This window comes from Pristis pectinata, chromosome 7 (genome assembly GCF_009764475.1).
Source record: "Pristis pectinata isolate sPriPec2 chromosome 7, sPriPec2.1.pri, whole genome shotgun sequence".
NCBI classification, from domain to species: Eukaryota; Metazoa; Chordata; class Chondrichthyes; order Rhinopristiformes; family Pristidae; genus Pristis; species Pristis pectinata.
The window spans coordinates 88,410,904-88,434,714 of record NC_067411.1 but is presented as its reverse complement, the minus strand read 5'-3'; the positions used below and the strand labels follow the sequence as shown (position 1 = coordinate 88,434,714).

The window sequence follows — 23,811 nt, the reverse complement described above, 5'->3', positions numbered from 1 at the left end:
ATATAATTAACTCAGGAAAAGGTTCTGTTGGTAGATAGGCTGAAACTATTGTATTGCAGAAGACCATAACACAGGAGCAGAATTAGGCTATTCGGACCTTCGAGTCTGTTCTGCCATTTGATCATGGCTGATTTATTTTTCCCTCTCAACCCCATTCTCCTGCCTTCTCCCCGTAACCTTTGTTGCCCTTACTAATCAATACCCTATCAACCTCCCCTTTAAATATATCCAATAACTTGGCCTCCACAGCTGTCTATGGCAATGAATACCACAGATTCACCATCCTCTGGCTAAAGAATTGCAGATGATATAAAGATTGGTGGTATGGTGGATAGCATAGAAGATCACCAAAGGATACAGCAGGATAGAGATCAGTTGCAGATATTAGCGGAGAAATAGCCAAATGTGAGGTGTTGCACATTGGGAGATCAAATGTAAAGGGACAGTTAATGGCAAGACCCTTAACAGTGTTGATGTACAAAGGGATCTTGGGGTCCAAGTTCATTGCTTCCTGAAAGTGGCTGCACAGTTTGATAGCGCAGTAAAGACAGCATATGGCATGCTTGCCTTTATTAGGCATTGAGTTCAAAAGTTGGGAAGTTATATTGCAGCTTTATAAAACTCTAGTTCGGCCACATCTGGAATATTGCATTCAATTCTGGTCACCCTATTACAGGAAGGATGTGGAGGCTTTGGAGAAGGTGCAGATGAGGTTTACCAGGATTCTAGCTGAATTAGAGGGCATTTGATATGGGGAGAGGTTAGACAAACTTGGGTTGTTTTCTCTGGTGTGGTGGAGACCGAGGGAAGACCTCATAGCAGTTTATAAGATTATGAGAGGCATAGATAGGGTAGACAGTCAGGACCTTTCTCCCCAGGGTTGAAATGTCTAATACTAGAAGGAATGCATTTAAAATGAAAGGGGGCAAGTTCAAAGGAGATGTAAGGGGCAATTTTTTTTTCACAATAGAATAGTAGGTGCCTGGAATGTGCTGCCAGAAATGGTAGTGGAGGCAAATATGACAGCAACACAGAAGATTACTTATCCACATTCCAATCTCCTTCAGCTATTTCAGTACCATAAAAATTTTCTGACAACTTTTCTGCAATACTTAAGATCCAACGTTGTCTTTATCCATTTGTCCATTTCTGTGTATCATTGCTTGCTCTTATTGCCAGTTTATGATCCTATCACCTATTTATCACTGATTTAAGTTTTCTCTCATTGATCCAATTCATTTTCCTTTATCCAGTTCCAGGTTTTATCCTGACCTTTCTCTGCCTTTTTTGGATTCACTTTTAATCTAAACAGTACTTTGTTACAGTCTCAGCAAGGCTTCTTCACAAGTCTCATTCCAATCCCATTGCTCCTGATCAATCTCACAAAGGTTTTTGAGAGTACAAGGGTTGGGAGGAAGGTTTAATGTTTTGCTGGGAAATCTACAAAGCTTTTAACGTATTTTGCACCACCTGGATGATCACTTCCTCAAAACACCTAAAGGCAACAACAGATATAATCTCTTAAAATCAATGTTAGTCTTTTTTTTTCCCAGATTACTTTTATACAGGCACATTTGCTGTTAATGATTCGAATTATTTTACCTATCACCTTTACCAACACATTGGTGATTCGAGAACATGTTAGTCATGATTTAAAAACACAGGAAAAGCATTAAAAAAAACTATGACTTAATAAAATCCCAATAAGTGTGCTGACAGGTTGTTTCAGATTGAATGTTACAATGACACGGAAGGATATTTTATCTTTCTTACTATTTTGGATTTGCCTGTCGTCTCACTGGTTCAATGTGCAGATAAGTGTAATTAACTCAGAAAAAGGTTCGGTTACCAGTACCAATACCAATGTTGGTAGATAGGCTGAAACTATTGTATTGCAATAAGACCATAATACATAGGAGCAGAATTAGGCCATATAATCTTTTTCTTAAGGATGGATGGTATGTTGCTCCTCTTCCCATGTTTTAAGTCTAGTGAGGAATTCCCTGCTTCCTAACGCGCATGTTCCAATCACAAGCCCGTGGTCGCCGTATCCACGGCGAATGTTGAAGGGAGTGGCAGGCACAGTGTGGAACGCACTGCTTTTTGACACGCTTCATCTGAAAAGCAACACAGCTGACATTAAGCATGTGTTAAGACTGCGCCAAAAAAACACAACAACAAAAAAAAGAATTAAAGAAAGAAAGGCAGCGACGGGACTCTCCCAACGAACCGCCGGATCCACGACACTCGACGCCCGGCGAGCATGCGCAGCAGCGTTGGCGGCGGACTCGGCGCATGCTCAGTTCCGAGAGCGAGCCTGCTCGGAACTCTGCCCTCATCCCCCAGCAGCCTCCCTTGTGCGACACTGCGCCTGCGCGCTGCCTGGGAACGGCTGACCTCGACGGGCGATGATTAAAAGTTAAGAAGTGGATCGGTTTGAGCGTGTTAATCAATGTTTCCGGTCCCGGGTCCAATCCATGGTTTATTCAGTTACTCCGGTGGGCGATATCTCCCCCTTCGCGCTGTTGCTGACGAGGTAGGCAAATCTCGGTTTGTGTGCTGAACGACAAGAGCCCGGCGATTCAATGCAATCACAGCCCCCTAGCCCAGGCGCGACCCCCGGCGCACCTCCAGCCCCAGGGCTGCCTGTCAGGGAGCTGTCGAGCCCCTCTCCGCCCATAACTCTTGCCCGCTTCCTCCATCCAGGCATCGAAATGAAAACAGGAAATAATGGAGAAAATTCGGGATAGGCAGCATCTCTGGAGAGAGGAACAGCTTAACGTCTCAGTCCTTTGAATTTTCGTTAAAATATCATGTATTGTACCACCATCGGTTATTTGTCATGACAGCGATTGACTTCTGCCTGTTTATTTGTAATCGCAACCTGCAGCTTCGTGCCTGTTTTTTACTCGCATAATTTCGATAAGGCGCAAATCGTCTTCCACTGTAGGCTTTCAGTCCATTTTTTGAGCAGATGGACATGTGAGCAGAAAATCAATTAATAATGTTATAGAATATCCGGCAAATAAAACGTTCTTAACAGTTGTTTACATTATTTGACTGTTTATTTTTTTCCGTAGGAGCAAAGTAGTTAACACAAAAATAAAAGATAATATAAATATGTTTGCCGCTTTTAAAAAGTTTTATTGAAAAAGAAATGCCATTTCTGCTCCAAGGGAATTGTTCAGAAAGTCGAATTGACTTTGTACCCAGTAGCTATAAATGGAGTATTTTAACAATGGATCGGGGATATTTCGTTTTCAAATAACTTCGATATCTTTTTCTCTTGTACTACTGAGATGTCAATTGCTGAAAGTAGATGTGATGTGCAAAGTTTGAAAGAGAACTTGCAAATTTCAAATACATATTATTTTAAGATTACATACCTGAAACAAGAATTGCCTGTTGTCAGCATTCTCATTCTAAATTACAGTGTTAATCTGACTGTTTTAATTGTGTATACCAGGTTGTGGTGGTGAAGTAGTGCTGCCTTCTTATATTTCCTAATCCTTGTACCCAACCAATTCTCAAACTGCTGTAACTTTTGCAGTTTAACTATTAATAGTATAATATCAAAGATTCTATCGCAGTCTCTGCAACATTAAAATGCAGCTCTTCATAGAGTTGTACAGCGCAGAAATGACCCCTTCAGCCCACTACATGGATGCTGACCTTTTTGACCATCTACAGTAATCCCATTTGCCCGCATTAGGACTGTATTCTTCTGTCCCTTGCCTTTTTAAGTGTCTGTCAAAACACCTCTTAAACTGAGTAAATGTATCTGATTTCACCACCTCCTCTGGTAGCAAATTCCAGATATCAACAACTGAGTTTTTTTAAAAAGAAACTAACCCTCAGATCCTTTTAAAAATTCCTTTCTCTCACCGCTTGGGATAAAGGGATAAAGTGGAATTCTCCCACTTTAGGTAATCCCCATCCCCTTCCCCTTCCCCACAAACCTCCCTACCCCCCCCCCCCCCCCGATGCTTCTCTTCTTCCCTTTCCTATGCCTTTTTTTTCCTCTCTTCTTACCTTTCACCCATCCCCCGGTGGATCTGCTCTCCCCTTCCCCGCATCTGCCTATCACTATCTCTTACCTGCATCTACCTATCACCTCCCTCTGCCCACCCCACCTCCCCTCTTTTGTCCACCTATTACTGTTCTGCTTTACCCTCTTATATATTGGGCTTCCCCTTTTCCTATCTTCAGTCCTGTCCCAAAATGTTGACCGCCTGCTTTTCTCCATGGATGCAGCCTGGCCTGCTGAGTTCCTTCAGCATCAGTGTTTTTCATCTAGGTTCCAGCATCTCCAGTCCTTTGTTTCTCTTTCTCCTCTTGCTTTGGACATCCCCATCACGAGAAAAGATTTTGACTATACACCATATGTATTGTTGTAATCTTCTATATTTCTATCAGGTCACTTTGGCCTCCTTCATTGCATGGAAAACGAGCCCAGCCTATCCATTCTCTCTCCATAACTGAACTCCCAATCCAGGCAACATCCTGGTGAATCTTGTCTGCACTCTTCCCAACACAATCACATTCTTGTATATTTTGCCAACTAGAACTTGAATACAATACTCCCAAGAGTAGCTTAACCAGTGTTTTGTAAAGTTGCAACACAAGGTCCCAACTATTACAATTCTATGCCCCAACCTATGAGGGCAAGCATGTCATGTGCCCTCTTCACCACTCCGTCAACCTGTGTTGCCACTTTCAGGGAACTTTGGACTTGTACGTCCAGGTCTTTCTGTTCTTCCACATTCCTTGATGCCCTACCATTTGCTGTATATGTTTTACCCCTATTTGTCTCCCCAAAATGCATCGCCTCGCTCTAGTCAGAACTAAGTTCCATCTGCCATTGCTCTGCCCATCTTTCCATCTTTTTGAATTATTTTGCATTGATCTGCAATGATGGGACTTTGAAGTTGTTATATTTTTAACATAGCAAAGCATCCCAAAGCATTTCAAGGGTGTGTGGGGGGAAAGAATTGAAATTGAATGATAGACATTTGGATGGGCTCACTAGAGGCTTAGAGTTGAACTTTACTGTATAGGAGAGACATGAAAGATCCATGGGGGTTATTACAAAGCACAGAGTGTTTATAGATGAAATCTCATCCACCAATACTGGGGATGGAGAATATGTTTTGGGCAAAAAAGCCACAGGTGGAGAAATCAGTAATTTGGGTGTGGGTTTTAGGGTTAATGAATTTTATAGTGATGATGAAAGACAATGAAGAATGAGAACTTTTTCTATTGTAGGTATGTATTGTCACTGAAGATCAACTATCACAGGTGGTGAGTGACTATATTTAGTATGGGATAGAATGTTAGGATTTGATCATTTTGTTAATTTTTGTCCTTCCCTTCCACAAATCCTATCTTGGTTGCTTTCGAATATTCTAAAACAGTAATTTGCGTTGTTTGAATTGACGTTGTTAAAAATTTACCTTCAAGGTAATTGGGCTGCTTTATATCATGAATTTCTATGGCAAGTTTACACTCAATAGAAATATTTTATTGTGCCCTCAATACCCTTTCCATCATCATTTCTGATTATTGATTACAAAATAATAACTGTATATTATTGGTGGAAACATTCAAGAATTTGTATTGTGAAAGCGTTTTCCAAAGGATTGGTCTTGGGGGGCGGGGGACGGAGTAGGGGAAAGGAAAAAATTGCTGGAAATACTCAAGTCAGGCAGTGTTTGTGGAGAGAGGAAAAACACGGAGAACAATTCGGGTTGATGACCATTCATAACCTGAGCTGGGTATTTCCAGCATTGTCTATTTTTTATTTATGTGCAATATTTTGCTTTTGGTTTTACAAGATTTCTGTGATTAATTAATTGAAGATGTGCACTGAAATGCACTTTCCAGTAATTTTTTATATCCTCTGATTTGAAAATGCAACCAAATTTTCATGATGATTAATATGGCATTGACAAATGATCCAGTGACACAAGTTCAACTCTCACCATACTTTGAACTACCCAGTTACATGTATCTGTAATAAAAAGCTGATATCAGTGATGAAGACCATTAAATTCTTGGATTGCCTTAAAAATCCATCTGGACTGCTGATAACCTCTGGGGAAGGAAAACTGCCATATTTACTGGGTCTAGTTCACATGATCTACAGCAGTGTGGTTGACACATTACCTTGCAAACAACTCGGTTGAAAGGAATTTAGAGCCAGTAATAAATACTGGTTTTGACATCAAGATCCAGTGAGTGGGGGGAAATGTAAATAGATGCCTTGGGAAATATTTCAGAACTATGGGGAAATTTATTTGATAATTGTCAAACCTTCACTGATTTCATGGTGTGTGGAAAAGGTAGAGTTCACTTTTAGAACATAAAACAGTATGGGAATATACAGGAACATGTACATGTACAGGAACAGGCATTTCAGTCCATGATATCTGTGCTTGCCATGCCAATCTAACTAATCCCATCTGCCTGCACAAGTTCTGTATTCCCCTGTTCCCTGCCTGTTCATGTGCCTTTCCTACTGCATCTTAAATGTTACTATCCTATCTGCTTCCTCCACTTCCCTTGGCAGCGCGTTCCAGGCACCTACCACTCTGTGTGTGTGTGTGTGTGTGTGCGTGTGTATGTGTATGTATAGACACATATGTATATAAGATAAAAACAACTTGCCTTGTAAATCTCCTTTGAACTTGCCCCTCTCACCTTAAAGCTATGCACTCTAGCCTTTACCATTTCCACCCTGGGGGAAAAATACTCTATCTACGCCTCTCAAAATTTGCTTGTGATGCTCCAGGGAATTTTTATTGTGTCATCATATAGAAGAACATCCTAGGAAAAATGAGACTGCAGACGCTGGAATCTCGAGCAAAAAACAAAATGCGGAGAAACTCAGTGAGTCAGGCAGTATTGGTGGAGGGAAATGGACAGCTGATGTTTCGGGTTGAGACCCTTCATCCTTGGATGCTGACAAATGCTGGCATGGGTGGAGTCAAGTGTAGAGGCAGCACAGTCAGTGAAGGGTGGCAGGGGAACTCATTTTGTTGGATCTGGATCTGAAGGATATAACAATGAGTGAGGCTGAGTTTGAATTAGAGGCATTTAAAGAACCACTGCAGGTCAGCAAGGAAAGTGGTCGTGAGTAAGGAAATATTGATGGAGTTTTGGTGACTTGAAATTTACGAAGTCCAGCCAGTCAAGTCTGGTGGTTACAAAAGCATAGACACTGATTTCAGCAAAAATTGGTTGAGTACATGAGTTGTAAATATTTAGAACTTATTGTATTTGGAATCTCAACTTGTGGGTCACTGTTATTTCCCAACTATCAACTGAGATATCCATCATGTCTCAATGTTTCAATGATAGGGACAGAATCAGTGACAATTATGGAATTTCATTTAGGGCATAAAGCTGGTGGCTTTGATCATGGTAATGTTTAACAGAATGAAATGGTGACTCATCCAAGACTGGATATTTCCACAAACCATTTAACATCAGAGATAGCAGAGGGTTTGGTGGTGGAAAAATTACAGCCAGTTGTCATCAAAAGCTTGTCCTGTGTTTTTGATAGTACCAAAGGAAGTGTGCATCAGAATGTAGAAACGCCCGAAGGTAGGTTCTTGCAGGATTCCAAGGATAAAGGTGCAAGGGGTGTGAAGAGAAGCCCTGTTGGAAATTTCAACAGTAGATGTGTCAGAAGAGGATGGTGAACTGACGGAAGATAGACTTGCTGAGGTGGCAAGACAAAAAAGGAAAAGAAGATTGGAGATGGTGTATGTTTCCAAGGACTAAGAAGTTGAGGCAGAATCTTGATTTTGAGGGAGCTTCTTGGTGTGTGTGCTAGTCCAGAATTGTTTATTACTTTGGGATCATCCTTCACCTCTTACTTAGAGCAGAAGATCTCTTTTTCTCTGTCATGTGCTGTTGGACGTTAAACTTCCAACCCTATATTCAGTCCATTGTAAAGACTAACAATATCTACCTACATCACAGGCTGTAACTTGACCCATCTCCTCCTGAAAGCCTTTGTTATCTCTATTTTTGACAGTTGGCCCACAGTGCTCCATTTTCCATAATTTTCAACCCATTTAAAACTCTGCGAGCCCATTGCTGATCCACAGAATCTTGTCTCATCATCATTCCTGGTCTTCTTGGTCTACTGGATCCTTTGCCACCAACCCTTCCAATATGAAATGCTCATCTTCATGTTTATATCACTTCAATTCCTTGTCACTCCTTATTGTTGCAGTCAACACAGCAGCTGAAGATGTTTGGGTTGAGAAATTAGAAGAATGGATCTAAATGCTCTGGAGTTTAGAAGATTGAGAGGTAATCACATTGAAAAATTAAATTCTTAGAGTGCTTGATGACAGATGCTGAGAATCTACTTTCTTTGGCAGGGCAGCAGGGCATTCGAGAACTAGGGATCATAGCCTCAGGTGAAGGTGCAAGCACAGCATTGACATGAGAGGAAATATCTTTGGTCAGGACAATAAATTTTCAATTTTCTATCAAGTTAGGCAGTGAATGCTTACTTGATTACTATTTTCAAGAGAACAATTAAATGATTTTTAGGACACTGAGGTGGATAACATTGAAAGCATTGAGTTGATGAATGTATTCAGCAAAGATCCTAGTGCATGCCAAAGCAGCCTTGCTGGAATGCTAATTTCATATTTTTATTTCTTAAATTCTTGAATCAGCTCTTGTCTACATGCTCTGGTCATTCCGAATCATGGGTTCATTTGAAGAGGTTTTATTTTCGTGTCTTAGCTGAACTTCCTCTATCAACACCACAAGGAGAAATAAATTCCTCACACACTGTAAATTGGTTATCTTGTAATGTGTCAGATGGCGTGCGCAGCCTCCTGTTGCGTTTAAACCCACTGAATTTGGACATTTTAAATATTTTTTTGACATTACATGTTGAACATGCAATTCTGAATATTAGATCATTTAATTTGTTTTAGATCAGGAAGAAAGGAATAGTACTGCTTAATATCGAAAGTAGATTCAGCATGATCTCTATGGTTCGATGTTGCTTGTGTTTCACATTTTGTTTTGACAGAGGAAACCATCAGCGTTACCATCTAAACCTAGACCATATTTAAAGCTTAAATTTAATAAAGAATATACTTTTTTAAGCAGGATAACTAAGGAGGTTACAGGTCTGATTTTTGAATGTTTGAATTTTTGATGGTCATGATATGATGTAGGTCAATAGATCAGTGTTAAAATTTTCTATTCTGTTACTTGTACATCTGGACCCACTTCTGGGGCAAAATACATCTTTTCCAAATGGAAATGTTGCACAAAAACACGATAGGGAACAATTAGGCAAACGTTAACTCGTATGGTTGCGGTGAGTTTAAGCTGTACTTTATTAAATTCAAGTTTTAAGTGGAGTCTATGTTCAAATGATAATGCTGACAATTGGTGCAACTGTTGATTTCCTCTGAAAACGCAGGCAACACTCTCAGTCACTACTCATCCAAACATCAAACCAAAAAGTTTATGCAAAATCTACTCTCTATTTTGTTAAACAGTACCGTTCCTTAAAATTTGCAGGGGTATTAGCATAAGCATATTCTGCTGATTTGAGGGGAAGGGAGAGGAGCCCCTCTGTGGATAATGCAGTAATGGCAAGAGTAAAGCAAAACCCATTAAAAGGCATAGGGTGTTGCACTGGACTTTGTTTTTTTTAACTACACAGTGATGTTTGTTTGTTTCATTAATTAGTTTGTTCTTTATGTGAAATTCATTGAAATAGTTTTCATTCAAGAATACTTTATCTTGCTACTGCTAATGCATCAACCGTATCAAATGAGGGGATGGATTGAGAAATGCAATGTTGCAGAATCATGTGTTTCTCCTCCACTTTCACTCAATACTGTGATCTGCCTGCATACCTTGGACACAGTTTCATTGTCACAAAGCAGCTCATTAAGCTTTTCTGGTAATTGATATTGAGTCATTCTTCAATATTTTCTGCATCAGCATTTTAATCTTCATTTACTACACTATTTTTGCTAGCATGTTGATGAAATTTCTTCCTCATCCCAGTTGTTTTCACTGCTTGCCTTTCAAAAGGTTTTGCATGTTGAGTTTTGCTATGCTCCACACTTTGGCCGCTTCATAACTTGAAATTGTCTCCCTCATTAAGATTGTTTTGTAGTAGTCCATATCGTTAATTCCTTTTTGGTCATGAAGTTATTCATGATTCATATTTTGGATGGCAGAAGATGTACTTGATAGCAAAATGTTGTCAAAAATGTTATCTCTGATGAGAGAAATCTTGAATAAAGGTGGGTAGGGGCATGTTCCACTAATAAGATAGGCTTTTCTGGCAAGCCCTTTGATCACGTCACTGGATTTGAGGAACAAACTTCTTGTCAAAGTAATGTGATCTGTCTACATCAACTTCTAGTTGAAATAGTACATTAGCATATTAGCAGTTTAAGTTCCTTGAAGTGAATGTACTTTTTTATGTTTGCCAATTACAGAATTTGAGCCAGTTGCATTTGCACTGTGTGCTAGCCTTTCTTTGCTACGCCAGTTGCCCAAAGTGTGTCAGTCAGTCTTGAATGTAAACATCTTTGTACGCATTTCCCATCAAGTTCAATTTCATCTGCATTGTTCTGCTGGCAACCCATTTTCAAAGACAACTATGAATTCCTATCAGAAGCTCTGAGAGGCTTATTGCTCTTAACTTTCCCCTTTGAGTCCATGGACTTAAGGTTCACACCATCCCAAATGCTCCTTCTCCACCTGAAGCAGCTATGGGCCAAGGATTCTCAGGAGTCCTTGACAATGTGGGTTTTTTTCTCAAAGAGGCTGTGAGGATATTTTTGAATTGTTTCCTGTATTTACGTGATGATTTCTTCCCATGGCTGAGCTCAGAAGAGACTGTCCATTTTGGGAGGATTTTTCGGGCATGTAATTGACATAGCAAAGGAGCTGATTCTATGTAAATAGTGCCTCAGTGTTCAGGATATTGGCCTAGGAGAAGGCACTGGCATTGCTCGACTTATCCTAGCAGTAGATGTTGGAGGTCTTTGTGGAGACAAAGTGGTGGTATCTCTCCAGTAGCTTGGTCGCTGGAGGGGCCTGGTGTAGATAGTCCAAATTGCAGGGGTGTGAGGTGGGTAGGTATCACTGTTCCCAGTAGGCATGAATTCTGGGCCTGTCTTGATCCTTGACACCCTTTTCCTCAGTTATACAGTGCACAAGATGATGGTGAATTTTATCATTGATTTCTGTGTTCACTCAGAAGTTGTTTCTGAGATGTAGAAAGTGGCCCATGTTTTCCAGGCCAGGGATGAAACTTAATCATCAGAGGGTGGTTTCTACTGTGGAATGTGGCTGTTATGAGACCACTGTTTTGTGGATGTTGTAATTACAACTCATTTCCACGTCCAGCAAGTTATTAAGAAAGCTAACAGAATGTTATTATTTATTGCTAGGAAAAATTCCTGTAACAAGTAAGGAGGCCACAGTCAGATTGGTCAGAGTGGGAAGGGAATTAAAGAGGCAGGCAACCAGAATCTCAGTGTCATTCCTGCGGACTGAATGCAGGTACTCCATAAAGCAGTCACCCAATTTGTGATTGGTTTATCCAGTGTGAAGAAGACCATGGTATGAACGACAATGCAGTACACTAGATTAAGAGCAAGTTTATCACTGTTTCACTCGGGAAAAACTGTTTGGGTCCCTGGGAGATGGGAAGTGAAGAGGTGAAAGAAAAGGTTTTGTATCTTCTCTTGTGTGGGGAAAGTGCAATGAAATCTGGGAGTAGTTGGTGGGGATGGAAGACAGGATCAGGGCATGATGAACAATGGTTTTTGAACTATAAACTGAAGAACTGCTGAATAGGAAAGCAGTAATCTAATCCCCAAGTATCAGGTGTAGAATGCTAACGTGTGTACTTAATCTCAAAGAAGTGGTACATTCATTACATGACAAAAAACTTAACTTGCCAAGGTTCGTGGCTGGCCACAGTGGGTTATCATGTAACCTATTTAGTGAATAAAATTACGTTCGAAAAAATTTGCACTTCCAGAACGAAACTGCAAGGGCTGAAAGGTTATTGCATATAGTCTGAAAGGTGGAGTTGAGGTTATAGTCAGATCAGCAATGAGCTTATTAAATGGCAGAGCTGGAAATGAAATGAGTAACCCTTGAGAACAAGCTTGAGTCTGAAGCTGGATCACATAGAGACTGCAGCCTTGAGCCTGAGCTCAAGTGCTTCAGGCCCCAGTTTCCATATGAGAAAAGAATTGCAAGCTGTTCTATTTTTCTTGATGGTTGTGAATGATGCGCCCCAAAAAGAGAGTGGGAAGGAAAAAAGTGATTTTTTTTTTATATAGACCTCTTTTGAGGATCAGAGCCAATAAACAGTCATATGAAGTAGGAGCAGGAGTGGGCCATACAGCCCTTTGAGACTGCTTCACTTTGCATCAAGATCATGGCAGATCTTCTACCTCCGTATCAATTTTCTGCCATTATCCCCAGATCTATTGATTGCCTTAATGCCAAAAAATCCATTGATCTCTATTTTGAATGAAAATAATGACTTGGTTTCCACACTGGTCCAGGTCAGAATTCCAAAGATTTAACTACCCTCTTACTGAAGTATTTTTTTCTCATCTCCTTCCTGAATGCCCTATCCCAGTTGGTGAAACATAGTCCCTGCAAGACTGTCAGGACCTTTTAAAAGAATAGTAAATTTCAATGAGATTTCCTTTCATTCTTCTAAACTCCAGTCACTGTTTACATGACCTCTCTTCATACGCCAAACTCCCCATATGTGGAACCAGGATAGTGAATCTTCACTGCACTTCCTCTATGGCAAATACATCCCTTCTTGAGTAAGGAGACCAAAACTGTGTATAATACTCCAGATGTGGTCACATCGAGTCCCTATACAATTGTAATGACTTCCTTAGTCCTATAATTAAACCCTGTAATGAGAAAGGCCAATAAATCATTTGCTTTCCCAGTCACTTGCTGAATATTGGCCTGCAGTACAAGCACACCCAGGTCCCTTTGAACATCAACGCTACCCAATCTCTTGCCATTTGATAAATATTCTGCTTTTATGTGAATCAAAGTGAATGACATCACTTTTTTCCATTTTATGTTCCATCTGCCATTCTCTCTCCCACTCACTCTCCTGGCTCATATCCCCTTCAAGCTTCTTCGTCATACCCACCTTTGTAATTACAATCCTGTCTAACTTTTTTATCTCAGGGAATTTGGACATATGACATTTCATAGCTACAGCTGAAGCATTGTTGTAGGTTATGAATTGCTGGGATCCAAGCACCAATCCCTGCAGTACTCACTCGTTACAGCCTGCCAATCTGAGAAGGATTTGTTTGATGCAACTCTTTGCCTTTTGTCCAATAACTAATTCTCAGTCTATGTCACTATGTTACCCTCAACTCCACATGCTCTAACTTTGCTAACCAACTTCTTCTGCAAGACCTTACAGAATGAATTCCAGAAATCTAAGTACGTCACTTTGTACTGGTTTCCCCTTATCTATCCGATTAGTCGCATTCTCAAAGAGCTCCAGGAGATTAGACAGATGCGATTTTTGTTTTTGCCTCCATACAAACGTGTTGACTCTGCTTAGTCCTATTATTATTTTCATGGTATGCTGTTATTACATCCCTTTTTATAGATTCTAGTACTTTACCAATGACATTTGGTCAATAGGTCAGTAATTCTCTGTTTTCTCTCCCTCCTTTCTTAAATATCATGGCCACCTTTGTTAAACCCAAATCCACAAGGACAATTTCAGAACCTAAAGAAATTAGAAGATGATATCTAGAGCATCCATTGTCTCTAAAGCAACCTCTTTCAAAACTCTAAGTTGATCATCAGGTATTTGGGACTTTCTCTGGTAATATCTTTTGACTAATATTTAGATCTTTCACTTCTTCTTATTAGACCCTTTAGATTTCCTTGTATATTTTGCAGGTTTTGTGTGTTTTCCTTGAAGACAGATGCAGAGTAAATGTCTAATTATTTGCCATTTCTTTATTCCCCATTGCAAGTTCTTCTATTTCTGTCTCGTGAGGGCAAATGTGGGCCCCTCAAAGTGTTATCCTTTTTATGTACCTAAACAAAAAAGCTCTGACAGTCTGTTTTTGTTTATTGCCTCACTACACTTCTGTCTTGCCTTTCTGTGTAAGTTTCTTGGTCCTCCACTGCTGAGTTCAAAATGCTCCTAAACCTAGGCCTACTGCTATTTCTTGAAACTTAATAAGACTCTTTTAATTTAGTATATAAACAGTAACTAATAGATAATCAGTAGACACGTTTTGTGGGGGATAAAATATCTTGGCATTATGTTAAGGAAAGATTAAGCATAAAATAGTTACATAAAATGTGTTACCAAGGAAATGACAAACACTTTGTGTTTGGGATTTTATTCAAGAGTATACTTGGAAAGCTGGGTAAGCCAACTTCCTGGTGATGATTTTAATGTTTTATTAAAACATTGGAGCGTTTGATGTCTTTGGACATGTACTCAATGGAGTTCAGAAGGATGGGGGGATACTGAAAGGCCTGGATAGAGTGGACATGGAGAGGATGTTTCCATCCTTAGAATTAAGCGACGTCCCTTTGAAACTGAGATAAGGAGGAATTTCTTCAGCCAGTGGTGAATCTGTGCAATTTGTTGCCACAGAGGGCTATGCAGGCCAAGTCATTGAATGTATTTTAGGCAGAGATTGATAGGTTCTTGATGGGTAAAAGGGTTTTAGCGAGAAGGTGGGAGAATGCAGTTGAAAAAGAATGATTGAATTGCCAATCAGGACATGCATGGCTTGGTCCTTTTCCTCAGAAGAGTGCTCATATTTCATTTTTGCAGTAATTTTTCACAGGAGAGAACTTCCAACTTCATTTGTGGTGACGAAGATGGAATGGAGTGGCAGAGCAGCAACAATATTCACATGAATAGTTACTTAAATGGAAACCACTTCAAATAACAGATTTGCCCAGCTTTCAGTTCTTATTAAAATACAAAACAAAATTCCACACACTACTATGCTGCATCTTTAATCAATTGGCCCTGAGTCAGTTCATAGATGATCTATTCATAATTGGATGTTTGGATGTATATTGATGCCTTTGTTTATTTGCTTATAAATCAGGGAGAGAGTTGGAGGAACTTGTTTCCAAAAAATCTTATGGCAAAAAGTGACATTTGAATGTCCTTTAAAACAAAGAAAAAGGGTCCAGCTCAGGATGTCCTGATCGGCAAAACATCAAAATTGCCACTTGTATGTTCTTCATCAAAATGAAATTCTGCTGAAGAACAGCTTGCATGGAATGGCCTACAGAGAAGAAAAAAAGTGAAGTGGGCATTAAATAATAATGGACAATGGTTTCTACAAAACAATTATAAAACCACAATTGTAAAGCATTTTGTTATGCAAGTAGTATCTTGTTTCTGAAAGGTAAATTGTAATAATTCCAAAACATGCTCATCTGGTTGGTTTTAATATTCTGAACATCAGGCTTCAATAAATTAACAGTTGTAGGTCATTGTTTATAGATTACTGGAAGGATGTCTTACAATAACACCCAAGTTATTTTAAGCAGTGTTACAAATTCCACTGAAAGTTCTGTGGAAAATGTAAAGCCAACATCATTTTCATCTTTTATAGAAAGCTTTTTGGATAAGGCAAAGAAGATGAATCTAAGTACCTTCAAGTAAGGATGTTGCATTCATAATTTCCCTGAATAAAGAGTAGTTTTAAAAAGAAAAAAAATCCACTGCATTTCTTGCCTCTGAAAGCTATCCATGTAACCTAGATAGATAGATTATGTATGACTTTCTTATGGACAGGAGCAAGTTTAGTTGTGCTGCTTCATATGTCAAATAGCCTGACAATATTCATAGCCCTGGTCTAAACTCTGGTAATAGTCACTTAGTTAGAAACTAGTCCAAATCACAGCCATGTTCCTACCTTAACCAGCTTACCAAGTACATTCCAAGAACATTCACTTATTGAAATATCTATGCAATATTTTCGTTTAATCTCATTAATGCAGTGCGAGCCATGTTTGTTAAAACAAAAGCTGTTTGCAGATTATCTATTTGTGATAGCTTATTAATAGAATCAGTTCATTTACCATTCTGTATAATCTGTTCAACCAATACTATACTAGGCTAAAATTGGTCAAATCCTGAAAATATCTCTTGTCTTAATAAAACAAGAACTCACCATCCGCTTCCCAATAAATTTAAAGGTATTTCATGGAACGGCAAGGAGCTTTTGTGCCTGCCCCATTTTACTTCAGTGCTGTACTGCCACCATATCTGTTGATTTCTCTAATAACTAAACTTTGTAGCATTTGTGTTGTTGCAACAAGTTAAACCTGCTGCAAATATATTGGGCCAGAACCCATGCAAGGGAGTTGTTAATAATGAATTACGTTTTCTGGCAGTGACACTCAAATATTCTGGCCCAAATAAGGGGGCAATTAAAGTGCTAGCTTCTCATGACTGAAGGCTGAAAGGTATTCCTAAGTGTTTTAAATTCTAAAAATTTTAATTCTTTTCTCTTTCCACCATTTTCGTATCTTTGGGAAACTTGGAAACCTTGCACTTCATTCCCTCCCTGGTCATTTAATGCAAGTAGTAAACAATTGAGGGCCAAGAACCGATCCCTAGTTACATCCCTTCAGCAGATTGTGTTTTGAACTTCGTTTTCTCTGTGAGAGCCAGTTTTCAATCCATGTTAACATACTTCCTTCAATACCTTCAGCTCTTAATTTATACACCAGCCTCTTATGCGACACAATGTTAAATGTCTTTTAGAAATCTAAATACACTACATCCACAGGTCTTCCTCTATCAAATCTCCATGTTACATCCTCAAATTTGTTAAACATGATTTACCTTTCATAACACCATGTTGGCCAGGTTTGATTATATTCGGCTTTCATAAATGATGAGTTATTTCCTGTTTAATTATTGACTCTAGCATCTTGCCAACAATAGATGTTAAACTAACTGGCCTGTAGTTCCCTGCCTTTTGTCTTCCTCTAAGGGAGTCACACTGGCTGTTTTCCAATCTTGTGGTACCCTCCCAGAATTTAGCGAGTTTTGAAAAATTTTAAATAATGGGTCCACTATCTCTGTAGCCACTTCCTTTAAAGCCCTTGGGTATAGGCCATTGGGTCCCACACTTTGGCCATATGAGTTTCTCTACTACTTTATTCCTTGTGATTGGGACGTTTACAAGTTCCTCTCTGTGAAATTAGCCTATCTGTTATCTTAGGGATATTTGCAATATCCTCCATGGTGAAGACTGATACAAAATATTGATCTAACAATGTGCCATTTCTTTGTTTCCTGTCATTAATTCCACAGCCTCATTCTCTAGAGGTCCCACACCTACCATAGTTGCCTTTTTCCTATTTATGTATCCATAGAAACTCGTGCTGTTTGTTTTGATATTACACAGAAATTTTCCCTCAAAATCAGTTTTCTCTATTCTTACGAACTTTTCTTTAGTCTTTTGCTGTTGGATCCTAAAAACATCACAGTCCTCTGGCCCACCACCAATCCTTGCCACTTTATATGCTCCATTTTTCAATTTCACCTTATCCTTGATCTCCTTTGTTAACCACAGATTGTACCTCATTCTCATAGAATCCCCCTTTTCTAATTGGGATAAATTCCTTCTGAGTGTTATGGGCCAGTTATGGATTTAAATGTCTGCCACTGTTCACCCACTGACCCATCTCTTAGCTTAATTTCCCAGTGCAGTGCACTATAGACAACTCAATCTTCATATAATTATAATTTCCCTTATTTAAGTTGAATCCTGTGGTGTTCACCCTCAAGTTGTCATGAATCACACCACGTCCTCATTCATGAGAGATGGGAGCATACACTTGGTAAACTAAATTAGTTTATTATTGTCACATGTACTGAGATACAGTGAAAAACTTTGTCTTGCATGCCATCCATACAGATCATTTCATTACTACAGAGCCTTGAGGTAGTACAAGGGAAAACAACTTTGTTTTGCTTGCCATCCGTACAGATCATCTGTACATCACATTAGTATATCAAGGTAGTACAAGGGAAAAGCAATAACAGAATGCAGAATATAGTGTTATAGTTACAGAGAGAGTGCAGTGCAGGCAGACAATAAGGTGCAAGGCCATGACAAGATAGATTGTGAGGTCAAGGGTCCATCTTGTCATACCAGGGAACCATTCAATAGTCTTATAACAGCGGGATAGAAGTTGTCCTTGTGTCTGATGGTACATGCTTTCGGGCTTTAGTATCTTCTGTCCGATGGGAGGGGAGGAGAAGAGAGAATATCCAGGGTGGGTGGGGTCTTTGATTATGTTGGCTGCTTTACTGAGGCAGCGAGAAGCGTCGACAGAGTCCATGGAGGGGAAGCTGGTTTCCATGATTTCTGAGTTGTGTCCACAACTCCCTGCAGGTTCTTAGGGTCATGGGCAGAGCAGTTGCCATTCCAAGCCGTGATGCATCCAGGTAGGATGCTTTCTATGGTGCATTGATTAAAAATAGGTGAGGGTCAAAGGGGACATGCCAAATTTCTTTAGCCTCCTGAGGCAGTAGAGGCGCTGGTGCACATTCTTGGCTGAGGCATCTACGTGGTTGGAACAGAGCAGGCTACTTGGTGATGTTCACTCCTAGGAACTTGAATCTCTCAACTCTCTTGACCTTAGCACCATTGATGTAAACAGGACCGTGTGCACCTCCCTGCTTCCTGAAGTCAATGACCAGCTCTTTTGTTTTGCTTGACATTGAGGGAAAGGTTGTTGTCATGACACCATGCCACTAGGCTCTCTCTCTCCTTCCTGTACAGACTTATCATTATTTGAGATTCGTCCCACTACGGTGATGTCATCTGCAAACTTGTAGATGGAGTTTGAGTGAGAATCTGGCCACACAGTCATGAGTGTGTCGGGAGTAGAGTCGGGGGCTGAGGACGCAGCCTTGTGGGGCACCAGTGTTGAGGATAGTCGTGCCGGAGATGTTGAATCAGATTTATTATCACTGTCTTATGACTTGAAATTTGTTGTTTTGCGGCAGCAGTACAGTACAAAGACATAACATTACTGTAAATTACAAAATAAATCCTACAAAAAAAAGAATGATGAGGTAGTGTTTATGGGTTCAGGGACTGTTCAGAAATCTGATGGTGGAGGGGAAGAAGCTGTTCCTAAATCATTGAATGTGGGTCTTCAGGCTCCTGTACCTCTTCCCTGATGGTAGTAACAAGAAGAGGGCACGTCCCACATGGTGAGGGTCCTTAGTGATGGATGCCACCCTCTTGAGGCACTGCCTCTTGAAGATGCCCTCGATGGTGGGGAGGGTTGTGCCTGTGATGAAACTGGCTGAGTCCCCTCTGCAGCCTCTTACGATCCTGTGCATTGGAGCCTCCATCCCAGGCTGTGATGCAGCCAGTCAGAATGCTCCCCACTGTACCTCTATTGAAATTTGCAAGAGTCTTTGCATGCTGTGGATCCTGAGTCCAGCCACACATCTGGCGTATGGTCTTGACCACTCTTTTGCTCTATTTATGTTTTTTTTGTAACTTGTGGTAATTTTTATGTCTTTATGTCTTGTACTACTACTGCTGCTGCAATGCAACAAATTTCACAACAGACGTCAGTGATAATAAATTTGATTCTGATTCACCAGTGGTCTTGACTCCAGCTCTGGCCACACAGCGACTATTTAAGTTTCACATCTTGCCAGCACAAGACATCAAATGCAGTCCATCTCATGGGAAACGGGATTAACTAGACACCACAGGAGAGGGCTCTGGAGCATACCAACACTCCCAGTAATAGATGGCTGACCTCACGAGTACACAAATCAATAGCAAGTCAGTGCACTATGAGGCCTTAGTATTTCAAAAAGGCCAAGTCATAATTGAGTCTATATGTTGATACAATCTGGTAATCTTTCATGGGGTACAGCAGTAGTTCAATCATAATACTTAAAGACCTGGATTGACAATCCAGAGACCCAAATTCAAATTCTGTCATGGTGGTTATAAAATTTAAATTCTGTTAATCTGGATTTTTTTTTAAAAGGCCAAAAGTGAAGAATAATAATTGTCATTGGATTGATGTTAAATCACATTTGTCTCACTTGTGTCCTTCAGGCACAAAAATCTGATGTCCTTATCCAGTCTGCCTCTGGATCTATAGCAACTTGGTTGACACTTAAATGCCCTGTGAAAAGATTTAGACAGCCATTTCAGTTATATCATAAACACTGTGTTAAATCATAAAAAGTACGAAACCTGATGGGCCACCTGCATCAATCTAGGCACCAAATTCAGGTGTGGCAATGTAGCTCTCAGCCCAGTTGACCATATGAAGTCCTCCTAACAGTGGAATGTCGATGCTGGTGAACAAATAGTCTTGCAGATTAGTTGAGGAACAGACTGAAACAGCCATACACATAGTGGTGTCTTACAGATGATGTGCCACCAGGAAGAGAGGGACAGTAGTTCGCAAGTAGCTTGGGAAAAACTCAACATAATCTGCAATCCCATGGAAGTCTCTTGGCAACAGGTCCAGCATAGACAAGCAAACCTCCTCCTGATGACTAACTCTTGTCCTCCCTTGACTCGTGTATCCTCCATATTGGAAGAAGTCGTGAAAGTAGCAAGGTACTCTGGCTTGGTAGCACCACCGATGTCTGAGCTAGCAATATCATGAAGCACCTAACTGCTGGAATTGGGATGGCAGGTAGTGAGCAAACCAAAATGAGCATTGAACCTACTTGACCTTTTTTCTTATGGATTTCTTCCAAAATCATCATCTTCACAGAAACATCTTCCACCAATTTGAATCACTCCATGTGATATCAAGAAATGAGTTGAGAGCACTGGATATAGCCATGGCTTTGGAACAAACAGTATCCCAGCAATAGAGCAGAAGGCTTGTGCTCTAGAACTTGCTGTGCTTCTAACCAAGCTATTCCAACACAGTTAGGTATGCAGAATTATGAGAAGCCAGGGTATGCTAAATTATGAGAGGGCATAGTTAGGGAAGACTTCCTCTTAGCAGAGGTGCCTAAAACTGAAGGGCGTATTAGTGCAAGGGGCAGGAGGTTTAGAGGAGAGCTGAGCAGGGACCTGTTGTACCCAGAGGGTGGTTGAAATTTGCAGCATTGCTGCCTAAAGGGGTTGTTGGAAGCAGAAAGTCGCACTGCGTTTAAGAGCATTTGAATTGCCATGGTATAGAAGACTATGGGCCAAGTGCTTGTAAATGGGATTAGTATAGATAGGTTTCCAGCTGTATAATTACATTGTTTTCAAATATTGTCTTATGTAAAATTATCCTCATTAGGTTGGCAGCTTGGAAGTAAGTTTTGTGACACACGAAGTATGAATTTGACTTTGCAGTAGAACCTGGTTTTATCTATTAATATTAAAACGGATATATCAAAAACATCTTCAGAGTTAATCTTGCAAGTGGTGAAATAATGTGTTGTTTTATTTATTCAAGAAGATCCTTATCTCAAAAGTGGTTTTTAGTTGAGCAGGAAGTGCCCATGTCTTTAAGGTGTAACAAGACAACTGAATATGTCTCTGACATTCTTTCAGAACAATGGAGTATTAAAGGTTAGGTTCTGATGATGTATAGTTTTCATTGGGAGGAAAATATTGAATGAGCAGCGTGCAACTGACTTTCCAAAGATTTCAACTTATTCTTGCCTCATGATTTTATGCAGGCAATCTCTAATTGTATTCTCCATTTGAGTTGGTCATCCCCAGTCCATAATTAGTCCACATGAAGAACGAGTTTTTTGTGCTGTCGTGCTGGTTAAAATGTGGCTCGTTAGCCTAGACTGAGTTGGCATGTATGCTGTTTATTGCAAATAAGAGTTAAACTACTTTGATACAGCTAATCTTATTCATTTGTAGTAAATCTAAATTTGCTTCTACAATTACATATTGAGTCATCTTAAAGTGTAAGAGGAAAAGGTTAAAGAAAGTTTAAAATGTAGAAGAGTTTTTTTTAAGAAGAGCAAGGCATGGTACCATAAAGTTAGTGCAGCAGCATTATAACTCCAGTGACCTTGGGTGCTCCCTGTGTGGAGTTCACACATTCTCTGTGTAACTGTGGATTTCCAATGGGTGATCAGTTGCCTCCCTAATTTCAAAGATGTGTTGATAGGTTAATCGACTGCTTAAAATACCTCTTAGTGGCAAAAAGAATCAAAGGGGAGTTGATGGGCATGTAGGAGAGAATGAAGTGCAAGAGTACATGAGGAAGAGAATGGGATTGGTACAGTTGCTCTGCTGAGAGTCAACCTGGACCTGATAGGGCAAATAGCCTTCTGTGTCATAATAACTGTTAATTGTATGAAATTCAAACATGCTTTGGTAAAGTCTTATACTTTGAATCCATATTGTTCAAATGTAAGCAAACTTCTGTTTTTTTTTTATAGAGCAAGAATAATAACTTTTACTCTTTCTCTTGCTATTCAGGACAGGGGACATGCTTTGAGCAATAGATGTTGAAGTCGCTTTAAACGCTGTGGATATTGTCGTGCCTTATTCAACATGGGGTTTGGAAGTGACCTTCAGAATTCTCACGAGGCTTTGGTGAAATTGCAGGAATCTGAGCTTAAGTTAATGGAGACGCTCAAAAAGTTGATGTCTCTAAGGGTTAAAAGTGACAAAGAGTATGCATCCTTCCTACAGAACATTTGCCAGCAAGTGGAAAAGCATGAAGCATCATCCCCAGTGGATTTCGTTAGCAATGTCTCCAAGGTAAATTGACGATTGATATTTCTTCCAACCCTCCCCTGCCACAAACCCTTAACCCCCACACCCTCCCCAAATCTATCAGTGATTTTAAATTAATGTCTCTACTTGTTAACAGCTAATTGTTAGGCTTGAGAACAAAGTATGTTAGTGATTTAAAAAAAAATTGACCTTGAATTCTTCTGTTATAATCTGTAGTATTCATAGTTAATATGCAAGTGGATAATGTAATTCCACTTTTCATAATGGCATGGAATCAAAAGAGTATCAGGCTTTGTGATACAAATATGATATACTCACTCAGCTGCCATTTCTTGTGAGACTGAATTTTTTTAATTTCTTTACAGTCTTGGGCCTGTGTGGTACATCAAACAGAACAGTTGAGCAGAATAATGAAGACACATGCAGAAGACCTAAATGTGGGACCCTTGTATAGATTGACTATGATGATCAAAGATAAGCAGCAAGTGAAAAAAAACTATCAGAGTATGCAGCAGCACTTGGAAGCTGAAATGTGCAAGGTAGTTCAAAGTGCAGACATGAGTTTGTTCTTGGCTATACATTTAGTCTTTGTGTTCATTTTATCATGTGCCACCTTTAAGTTGCTTCTTTCTAATTGAGTGGGACTTCCGTCATGCTGTGCCTTAGAGAGTGGTTTAGGGTAGCATTATTAGACATACAGAAGCAGGTTGCTTTCTGATTCTCATATCTTGTCTATGGAGGAACCACCCAAGATAATGAAGAGTGAAATTGAAGGATATCATTGGGTTCATCTGAAATTACCCTGCCCTAACCCCATATTTTGCTGCACATGTGACTTCTGCGTTATATCTTATTTTCCCCGTATTAGGCCGCTTTCTGATTACTTCCTGATCTTGCACCTAACCCCAATGACTCCTCCATTCATTCCTGAAGTTTTGCCTGAATTGATGTCATTCTGTCTGTATCAAATAGCTGCTATTGAAAAGGAAATAAACTGAAGATGGAAGAAATCTGAAATAAAAACAAAGTGCTAGAAATACTC

General features: G+C 39.8%; 1 protein-coding gene across 4 annotated transcripts in view; it reads left to right on the top strand.

The window, feature by feature from the left end:
- Positions 1–2,331: 2,331 nt before the first annotated feature.
- Positions 2,332–23,811, top strand: part of fer (fer (fps/fes related) tyrosine kinase) — a 116,550-nt gene continuing 95,070 nt past the window's right edge. Inside the window, exons 1-5 of one of the 4 annotated variants that reach the window (XM_052020108.1) lie at positions 2,332–2,536; positions 5,266–5,301; positions 8,243–8,322; positions 22,509–22,793; positions 23,135–23,308. In XM_052020108.1, coding sequence (XP_051876068.1) covers positions 22,584–22,793; positions 23,135–23,308 — 384 coding nt within the window. In that variant the 5' untranslated portion in view covers positions 2,332–2,536; positions 5,266–5,301; positions 8,243–8,322; positions 22,509–22,583. The remainder of the gene's footprint in view (positions 2,537–5,265; positions 5,302–8,242; positions 8,323–22,508; positions 22,794–23,134; positions 23,309–23,811) is intronic. The other 3 variants (XM_052020107.1, XM_052020109.1, XM_052020106.1) reach the window with 3 other exon arrangements.